Genomic DNA, 9,714 nt, shown 5'->3' with positions numbered 1-9,714 from the left:
TGGAGATCTGGGTCCCAGTTAGCGCTAGGAAGTAGCAGGGGCAGGATCCGAACCCAGTCCCTGCCGGACTCCTGCCTAAGGAAACAGGCAGGGACCCGACGAGGCCGACGTGACTAGAGAAGCCTGCGGGGGAGGAGGGTCAGAAAGCAGAGGCGGCCGCGGCCATTCTGCGGAGCCGCCAGTAGGGGGAGGCCATGTTTCAGCTCTGGGAAAGCCCCCTCCTCCCCCCCCATCTGAGCCCTTCCCCCTCCTCGGGAACAGGCACGAACAGCAGGCGGGCTTTCACGGAGACACTTTAATAAGTATGTACAGGTGGACGCGCTGTCTGGCCACCCCCATCCCATCCCCCCACGTGGCCTCCTGGGACCTCGGATGGCTCCTCCAGGCAGCCCCGGAGCCAGGGGGGGCAGCGCGAAAAGAAAGCGCCCCGGGAAGGCTCTTCATGCTCCCCAGTGCTCAGGGCCCGCATGCGAGGATTCACTGGGCCCTGCCAGGGGCGCCCCCAGACCCTCCGAGGCTAGGAAGCGGCTCCTGGGCCCTCTCCCTGTGCGCTCTGGCTTCCCTCCCGCCTCTCCCACCTGGGAAGCCTCGGTCAGACGGAGCCGGCCCTCCGTGCCAGCGACCTGCCAGGCCCGAGGCTGCCCCGGAATAGTGCAGAGAGCGAGCGCCGCGCCGGGGAAGCATGTGCACCCGCTTGGGTCCCCCTTACTGCTCGCCCGGCTCCCTGGTGTCGGCATTCGTTGCTTAGGAGGGGCCTGGCCCCGCCACACGTCTGCAGAGCCTGCTTCAGGACCGGCAGTCGCGGCCCTCTCTGGGTGTTGGGGGGCCCCTCGAAGGGGGGGCTCAGCTAACCAAAAGCCAAAGAAACGTTCACCTTTCACTTCTTGTTTGCATAAAGGGGGCCGGGTGCCATGGCTGGGGGCGGGGTGGGGTGCAGGCGCCCAGACGGCGTCTCCTTGTTTGCCACCCCAGAGGGCCCAAATGGCTCCCATTTCGGATACAAATCAATTGCCCGGCCACCTCTGGGCCAGAGTGGAGACAAGAAGTCACTTCCCAAACGCCCACATCCAGCTGACTCGGTTGCTGTCTGAATAGTGGGCTCAGGCTGGGGGGAGGTGCTTTCTTTCAGAATGAGGGTCTCCAAGGGCAGCTCAATGGTTAGCTCTCCCTGGAGCCATTTGGAACTTCTAGGACCAAATGGTGGTGATCAGAAAGGCTGGGAAGAAATAGACTATTAATTCTAGTTTTTAAAGACTGGGAGAGATGATTCGAATTCCAGTTATTCCGGAGGACCCAACTCAGTGCGGGTCACAGCCCTGCCTGCAGCTGGTCTCCCCAAATCTCCAGACCTTCCATCAAGTGCCAGTGATGGCAAACCTTTTCAAGACCCTCACACCTCACTCCAAACAGGGAAGGGAGGGAGTAGCCCCTCTGGCACGCTCTGGCACTTGTGCCAGAGGTTCACCAACACAGTCCTATACTGCCCCAGGCAGAGAGGGTTTTACTGCAGGATACAAGGTGCCTGGGGGTGGGGGTTGCATTTGCCTTTGAGATGGCCCTAAGGTACAGCCTTCCACAAAGTGCTCTTTCCTGCAGTCCATTCTCTGGACTATGACAGGAGGGTGCAGGTAGGGGATGACAAAAGGTATGTCTTGGCTTCCCAAGATGGGGGAGGGAAAGAGGTATTGAGAATAGCAAAGGCTAGGTGGGCAAATCATCACTCCCCATTTATTTGGGGTGGAAGGAGAAGAGGGACTAGGATGCCTTCCACAGCTGAGGCTTTGCTCTCAGCGGCTCCCTTGGATAAGCCACAGCCCCGCAGGCCTAAAGCTCTGGGAAAGCCTCTGCTGACCACCCTGGGTGGAAGTGGGTCCCTGGGAGTCGCGATCTTACACAAAGACCCCAAGAAGCAGTCGCCGAAGAACGTTCCTCTCCCCCCGCCAGCCAGGGGAAGGTGGGGGAGCGGATTAGGAGTTCGACACATTCAGTAGTCAGGAGGTATTGGGAGCTGGTGGCCAGACCCGGTGGGGGCTCAAGCACAGATGGAGATGAAGCACAGGCGGAGGGTTCACAGCCCTCCAGCAGGATTCCAGCCGGTGCTTTGCTGTAAACAAGGTCTCAAAGCTCCAGGGCCAGCGGCGGCGCGGCAGGGGCTGCTCCTCCTCCTCCTCCCTTGGAGGAGGGTGTTTCAACCTTTGGCTCTTGGGGCAGTCCACGGGGGTGGGCGCATGGTCCCCTTGGAGGCACGTGCAACAGGATGAGTGGTGGCAGCAGCAGTGGAGGGCCCCCCACTGGGGGCGGGGCCGGGACTCAGGCATCCGAGACCTCTTTGTTCCTCTCTTCTTTCCTACATTGCGGAGGGGAGCCTGTGACTGCCGCCTGTCCTGGGCCCGGGCGGCATCCACCCCGCAGGGCCCTCTGTTCCCACCCGCTGCAGTACTGGGCCCACTAGTTGTAGAGGGCACCCCAGCCTGGGGGCCTGGGCCTCCAGAGCCGGCCAGCAGACTGATGCTTGGCCCCCCTCGGAGAGGCAAAGAGGCCGGACCAGGGGAGCTTTCCCAGCGAGCAGAGGGCGCCTGGGGAGGCGCTTAGCCTGGACGCCCCTGCCATTTGTCTCCGGGCAGTTCGACTCGGATCCCAGCTCGGCACCCGGGGCCAGGCCGAGAGGGACCCCCAAAGCCCCTCCACCCTCCAGTGTCCCTCCTGGCCCAGGCCCCTGTGAGGAGGAGCCCGGCAATTGCTGGCCAACCTAAGCTTGCTTCTGGCGTTCTGAGCCGCCCTTGGAGGGCAAGCAGGGCCAGGGGAGGCCCGTGTGTAGGACAGTGGAAGCGCCGGGCAGGGCTCTCCAGGAGAAATGCCCGCAGCTCCCCCTGCCTGCCTGCCTGCCACGGGGTAGGTCCCGGGGCCTTTGGCCTTCCTGGCCACTTTCTCTGGATGCTCTCCAGCTTCTCCAGGGACGTGTGAAGACCAAGTTGTAGCCTCTGCCTATTTCTACATCTAGTCACCCAAAGCGTAAACATCCCACTTAGTCATTGAGTGGGGGAGGTCTGTGGCCCGTGTGAGAGTGGGTGACCAGTGGGAATCCACGGACCGCCTCCTGGGCAGTCCTAAAGCAGGACATCAACTGCGATTGGTAGACGGAGAACTACACAGGAAGTGCCGCAAGAGAGTGTCTTTAAAGAGAGCGGCAACTTCCTGAGATCTACTCGAGTGAGGCTGAAGGAGAAATGTGCTGCCTGGACCCGGGACCTGTTCCTGAGGAGACTGCTGGCTGGACCCGGGGTGAGCCAAAGGGCCGACTCCTGTCCTGGACAGTGTCTGCCGAGGCCAGCTGAGAACCAAGTCTCCTGCCCGGCTCGGGCCAGGGGCCGGCAGGAAATCCCTGAGTGCTCAGGCCAGGCACCCTCCACGTGCGATAAATCTCTCTGGGATGAACGTAAAGTTCCGGCAACACAGAAATAATCCAGCCCAGCCTTTTACCAAGAACCCTTTTCCCCTACGATGGTGACGCTCACAAACACAGCGGGCACCTCACGTGGGCCGGGCCGGAGAGGGTACTCGGGCCAGCTGGCACGGCCTGGGCCTGGCGTCATGGAGCCCCCATCCTCTTCCCCTTCCCCAGCCCGCAGAGCCGACCGCCTTACCGAACCGGACAAGTGAAAGGCCGGATCGTGTGTGCAGAGGGGCCGGGATAGGGACAGCCCTGCAGTGAGGGGCAGCGGAGGGGGCGGGGGAAGGAGCCCTCCCTCGCTCTAAGCTCCCTGCCTCCACTCTCCCTTTGCCGAGGGCACACCCTGCCAGGGCTCCAGCTGATGCCCTCCATCCCCCTGTCCCCAGCTTGGGAGGAGGGCCCAGAGGAGATGTGGGGGCTGAGGGGCCGGGGCCGCCGCCTGCTCGGCTAGACCAACAGCCCCCGGACTGGTTCAGCGTGGAGGCCGGCGGGCATCTAGGACAAAGGCTGGGAGGATCCCCTTTTGGTTTCTTTCTTCCATCTTGGAATCCCTACTGGATGGGGGCGGTTAGGTGACTTGCCCAGGGTCACCCAGCGAGCTTCCCGGAATGTGTCCAGTGCCGTCCCGCCCAGGGGGCACAAGTGGCCCCTGATGATCTCCAGAGGTCAGTGTTTGGGGGTGCACTTTGGAGAGCAGGTGTGCACAGACTAGCTGCCACCCTGGGCGCCCCCCAACTGTGAGGCTGCTGGGAGCCCCCCAAAGTGGGGGGGTCCCTGGGCATTTGGGCATCAGCCCCAGGGGCTAATCCCCACGCCAGGGCTGGGGGCACCAAGGAGCCATGGAGTCCCTCTAGACACAGATTCTCCCTTTGGAGGCAATGAGGAGGGTACCTGGCAGGGCCACAGAAGGCTCCGGCTCAGAGCCAGAAGGAACCTGAGAGGCTTCCAGGATGCCAACACGTCCCTCAGCCCCGGCCTTTCAGGCCTCCTGGGGCGGCTGTCACGCCTGAAGGCCTGGCTGCCCACCAAAGCTCCTCTGCTCCCCTCCCACGTGGCCTGCCGCCTGCCTGGAGCCAGGCACAGTGGTGCTCCCTAAACCCATTGCTGCAGACTGGTCCAATGAGGGCGGAGGTCAGAAGGATCCTCACCTCCCAGAGCTACCCAGACAGGCCGAGCCTCCCCCTCCCCCAGTCCAGTGACCCCGGCCCGCCTTACTTGAATATGGGTCTGGACAGAGGCCGGTCCTCGCCCTTGCTGTGGCTCTCAAAGGGGTTCCCGAAGGAGCGTTTCCTGAGCATGGCCTTCACCAAGATCTGGGGAGAAGGTGGACGCGGCCCTGGACTCTTCCGTTCCGAAAGCCCATTTCCGGGCCCCACAGCCGAGGCCTCGCACGCTGCCTCAGGCCCGAAGGGGCTCTTTTTACACGCAGGGAAACTGAGGCCTCCCACAGGCGCTGCTTGCAGGTTCCGCTTCTCCAGGACCCGGAAAGGGCCCACAGGGCTCCTTCAGACCTTGCAGGCTATTCCCAGGGCCCCGGGTTCCCATCGGCCCGGCCCGGCGGGTGACCCTCCCACTTGGCCCCCCTGGCTACTCTCGGCCTCGGAGCCCATCCCTCTGCGCACAGGCGGCAGCACCACGGCCAGCTCCTGGCTGCGCATGCGCAGACTCACCACAGTGGGCAGCCGCGGGATGAGCTTGACCGAGTTCTTCACTTCCTCCTCCGTCACCTCCACCACGCTGCAATGCTCCTCCTCCGAGGGAAGGGGCTGCTCGCCGTCCGCCGTCACCCAGGGGTGCAGCTTCAGGAGGGAAAGGGGAGGGGGCGGTGGACCCGGCTGAAGGAGAGACCCCGCCCCCTCTGCGGCCCTGCCCCCACCTGCTTCCGGTGACCCCCCCCCACTCTCCGCCTCCCACCTTGATGTCGGGGATGACGATCCTCGTCTGCGGGTCCTTGTCCAGCATCCGGAGGAGCAGATCCCGGAGAGCCTCAGTGATGGTGGGCCTGGCAGGGGAGGAGGGGGCATGGCAGGCCCACTAACCCCCACCCCGCACTGCCCCCCTCCCCCCTCCAGGAGGCCTGACAGAAGGGGCGGATGTGGCCAGGGCCCAAGAAAAAGGAAAATGTCAATACTGGTGGGAGCTAGGGTCAGGGGAGCCCCCAGGGGCTTCCTGGAGGAGGTGGCCTTTGAGCCAGGGCCACAAACAGGGAAGGCTTCGGCAGGTAGGGAGGCGCTCAGCAGAGGGTTCAGAGGGCCTAGATGCCAAGCTGGGAGAGCTCAGGGCACAGCGAGTCCCCTGGCTGGGTCCAAACCCTGAGGAGCCTCATGGAATAAAGCTTGAAGGGGGCTGGAAACCAGGGAGGGCCTTGAATGCTAGGTTCAGTTCCCACTGTTTCCCGGGGAATGGGGAGCCTTGAAGGCAGAGGAATGTTGCCAGCAGAACTGTGCTCGGGGACGAGAGAAGAGTCAGGGTGGGGAGAGACCAGCGTGGGGGGGGGGACCTGAATGAGGCCCAGAAGGGTGGGAACAGGGAGGAGAGAAAGGGGGCCCGGAAAGGCCTGCCTGGCTTGGACCCGGGATTCAGGCTCCCCTCCCAAGCAAGCTAAGGATTCCACAGAGCCAGGTGGAAGGTTCCCTCCCCATAAGAGGCCCCTGGAAGTGAAGGGAAACGTGCGGAGCATTGCACCGCTAGTAAATGGCAGGATTCGAACTCAAGTCCTCCCACCCCAGGCCTAGGGTCGCATGGAGAGGGGTGCGAGTGGGAACAGAGCCCAGCCTGGGCCCCCTCGGGCCGCCCACTTACAGCTCCGGGAAGTGGACGTCGTCTTTCCTGATCTTCTGATGGAGGGCCAGGATGGAGTCGTCGATGAAAGGGCACTGCAGGAGGCGGAGGCGGCCTTAGAGGGAGCTCCTGGCCGGCTGCCCGGCCTCCCCTTTGCCCCCCCCCCCCGCGGGGGAGGCCACACCGGAGGGGGGGTCAGGGCTAGGGGGGTAGTGTGCTGGGTGCGAGACTCACTTTCCCAAAGACAAAGCAATACAGCGTGACGCCGGTAGCCCACACGTCCAGGGCCTGGAAGAGCAGAGGAAGCCCATCAGCCACCTTCTCCGCCCGCAGCCCCGGCTTGGCCTCCCTCGCCGGGCCCAGGCCTGCCCCTGCAATGCCCCGTTTTCCTCGTCCTGCTCCTGCCCAGCCGGCTTCGCCAGGCCTTCATCCCAGGCAGGCGGCTCTCCCTCTGCCCGGAGCGAGCCCTGCTCTCCTGCCCCAACTGGCAGGGCCGGCCCAGCTCCTCTCCCCTCTGGAGCTCCCCCCAGGCCGGGCTGCCTCCTCCAAGGTGCCCCCCGGGTTTGGCCCTCTAGTGATGGCCTCTCCTCTGCTTCTGGGTCCGGTTCCACACCAGCTCCCGAGGGCAGGGTCCCCCCACAGCCCCCTGGTTCTGGGGGCGGCCGGCCCGGCCCCCACCTTTCCTCGGAAGCTCTGGCCCGAATCGGAGATGGCCTCGGGGGCCATGAAGGCCGGCGTCCCCGCCGTGCCAGACAGCTGGGCGTCGTTCCCTTCAAACTGGTTGCTGACCCCGAAGTCGGCGATCTTCACGTGGCCGTCGTCGCCCAAGAGCAGGTTGGACGGCTTGATGTCCCGATGGACGATCTTCTGATAATGCACTGCGGACAGCGGAGAGGGCTCAGGGCTCCGCCACGGGGGGTGACGGGGGCTGCCTCTCCCGGACGCCCGGCGCACCTCCTCGCACCCCAGCCCTGACAAGCGGCCAGCCGAGCCCAGCAAGGGTGCCGGTCCGGCTGCCTCGACTCCCTGCACTCCCGCCTGTGAGCTAGCGAAAGCCCGGCAGCCTCCGCCCTCTGCGCAGCCCCCTGGCCCTCGCCACCTCCACCGTAGCTCGTCACGGCCCTCCCTAGACCCCCGGATCAGTTCAGAAGCGGAGGGGACCCCAGGGGCGATCAAGCCCCACCCAGGCCCTGAAGAATGGGGCCCTGAGGAGACAGGAGGATTTGCCTCCGCCACATAAGCAATGGGGGGCAGAGAGCATTTGAACCCAGATCCTCTGGCCGAAGAGTCGGGGCTCTCCTTGGGGCGTTTTTCTGGCAGGGGCCAAGCAGAGCAGGTTGGCTCCTTCCTCCAGAGGACGGCCCTTGGAGAGCTGAACCCTGACAGCTTTCCTGGCACCCCAAGTCCCCTCTCCTCCCCTCCCCAGACGCTATCTGGCTTGGCAATGGACTTTCTGCCCAGGGCCTCCCCATCCCTCCCTGGCCCCGGCCCCGCCTCTCATCCCACGTGGACCTCTGGGAGCTGGTGGTCATGCGCTATGGCCAGGGGGAGCCAAGGGGCGAGAGACATGAACCCCTACGAGAGAAAAGCCCGGAGAATGGGCGAGACCAACCCAAACCCCTCAGGTACCTTCTCCTCCCCTGCCCCCCCCCATCTGAGGTGGCATCTGACCCAATGACCAGGGAAATCAAAGACGGCAAAAGCTGGAAGGAGTCTAGAACCCCAAGGAGGACACTTCCGTCCCTCCAGAAGTCACCTGGGGCTGGTGAACCACAAATTACACAGCTTGGGAGAAAGTTGCAATGCTTTGAGATCTAGCCTCCAGGGAAGCTGTCATCAAAGTGGAGAGAGGGAATAGCCAGGTGTCTCAGTTGATAAGAGCACTGGACCTGGAGATGGGAGGTCCTGGGATCAAATCTAGCCTCAGACACATCCTAGCTGTGTGTCCCTGGGCAAGTCACTTGACTCCCACTGCCAGCCCTTACCGTTCTGCTTTAGAATAGATACTCAGTATCTATTCTAAGACAGAAGGAACAGTTTTTTAAAAGGGGTTGGGGAGGGAGTCAGAAAGTAAGCAATAGGGAAAATAAGATAAAATGACTGAAACTACCAAAGATTTCAGGAGGAAGAAAACTCATTTAAAGACTGAGCATAAACCAATAAGGAGGATGTTAATGACAAAGGAATTTGCCTTCCGGATCAGGTAAAAGAGCACATGTGTCTATGAATAAATATTGCAAGTCAGAGGAAAAGTGAATCAGCACCTAATGAGATAGAGAACTCTGTAGATTCCCAAGAGATCAGAGAACCACAGCGGGATGATCCTGAAGGTTCAAAGGAGAAATAAAAATTGTGAATTGCACATAGGAGAAATAGAATAGAAAAACTGGACTGTGTGGCTGCAAGTCTCCCCAAAGAAACTAAAGAGAAGATGACAGATTGGGAATGCAAATACACAGAAGTGGAGGACAATCTGGAAGAAGAGAAGGAAAACATGATCAAAACCTAGTGGTTTTGCCACATCACAGGAACTTTTAGCGATGTGGTGCCCCCGTGATCTGGAAAATCTGTGTGAAATGTTTTGTGCCTCCCTTCAGAGCAGAGTCTGAATTCTTTCTTTTTGTTCTATGGTGTGTTTACGGTGCCGCACTGTAAAGTCTGGATCAAGTCTTTGGTCAGAAGCTGTCTGTAGGTCGATGTTAAGTAAAAACACTGAATGAAAAAGAAACAAAAATATAAAATAAATGCAAAAACAATCAGAAAGGAAACAAACGTGAGGAGAACAACGGTGAGCTTGCTGCCCATGTAACAAAAGGCAAGGTGTGCATTTCTGAGTTCCTACACTTTTTCTGCATTGTCCGCTGGCCTTCATGGGTCATCTGTGGCTTCCCCAAAACTCCCCCCCAAATTCCTGATCCATGATCTGTAGGAATGGCAATGGAGAAAGTCTATATTGATCTGTGAGGCAGGATGCATAGAGGCAAATGAAGGTTTGTCTCCCAGAACATAAGCAGAAAGAAACCCTCAGTGCTAGAACACAAGAAATAATAGGAGAAGACTGTGGAGTTCACTGAGCCCAGAAAGCAAAGCAGCCATCAAGAGGAGCCACAGATCCCCTCCAGGGTCACTATCACTTATCACCAGCAGCTCCAACGTGCCTGGACTGGGCGGGTAGACACTTGGGGAGGAAGGGGAAAGGCTCCCTTGCGAGGGGGAGGGGGGCAACTCCTCCGGGCACTCTGGTTTCTGCGACACTGTTCCCCTCCCCCTGTCTGGCCACCCCCAGGCTTTGCCCCCCAAGCGTGGGTCTTCTTGTGCTTCTATGGTCTTCTGTGGTTGTCGTCAGCTCTTGCAGTTGCCCTTCTCAGGTGTCTAGCTTCTCAGGCTTGTCCAGCCCTGGCCTCTCCCAGCACCTCCAGCTGCCCATCGGACACCTCTAACGAGGTGCCCCAGAGACATCTTGGACTCCCTGTCCAGAGCAA

The 9,714-nt window shown here is 61.1% G+C and overlaps 1 protein-coding gene across 2 annotated transcripts in view; it reads right to left on the bottom strand.

Moving 5' to 3' along the window:
• Positions 1 to 277: 277 nt before the first annotated feature.
• CAMKK1 (calcium/calmodulin dependent protein kinase kinase 1) overlaps positions 278 to 9,714 on the bottom strand; it is a 40,526-nt gene continuing 31,089 nt past the window's right edge. For both annotated transcript variants that reach the window (XM_007505906.3, XM_056807954.1), the window contains exons 10-16: positions 6,911 to 7,110; positions 6,467 to 6,520; positions 6,254 to 6,327; positions 5,366 to 5,453; positions 5,122 to 5,250; positions 4,667 to 4,764; positions 278 to 2,347 (exon numbers count right to left, since the gene is read on the bottom strand). In XM_007505906.3, the coding sequence (XP_007505968.1) occupies positions 2,311 to 2,347; positions 4,667 to 4,764; positions 5,122 to 5,250; positions 5,366 to 5,453; positions 6,254 to 6,327; positions 6,467 to 6,520; positions 6,911 to 7,110 (680 nt within the window). In that variant the 3' untranslated portion in view covers positions 278 to 2,310. The remainder of the gene's footprint in view (positions 2,348 to 4,666; positions 4,765 to 5,121; positions 5,251 to 5,365; positions 5,454 to 6,253; positions 6,328 to 6,466; positions 6,521 to 6,910; positions 7,111 to 9,714) is intronic.

The sequence above is a fragment of the Monodelphis domestica genome, chromosome 8, assembly GCF_027887165.1.
Source record: "Monodelphis domestica isolate mMonDom1 chromosome 8, mMonDom1.pri, whole genome shotgun sequence".
Classification (NCBI taxonomy): domain Eukaryota; kingdom Metazoa; phylum Chordata; class Mammalia; order Didelphimorphia; family Didelphidae; genus Monodelphis; species Monodelphis domestica.
Note: the sequence above shows the minus strand (reverse complement) of the source record. Positions and strands in the feature narration are given on the sequence as shown.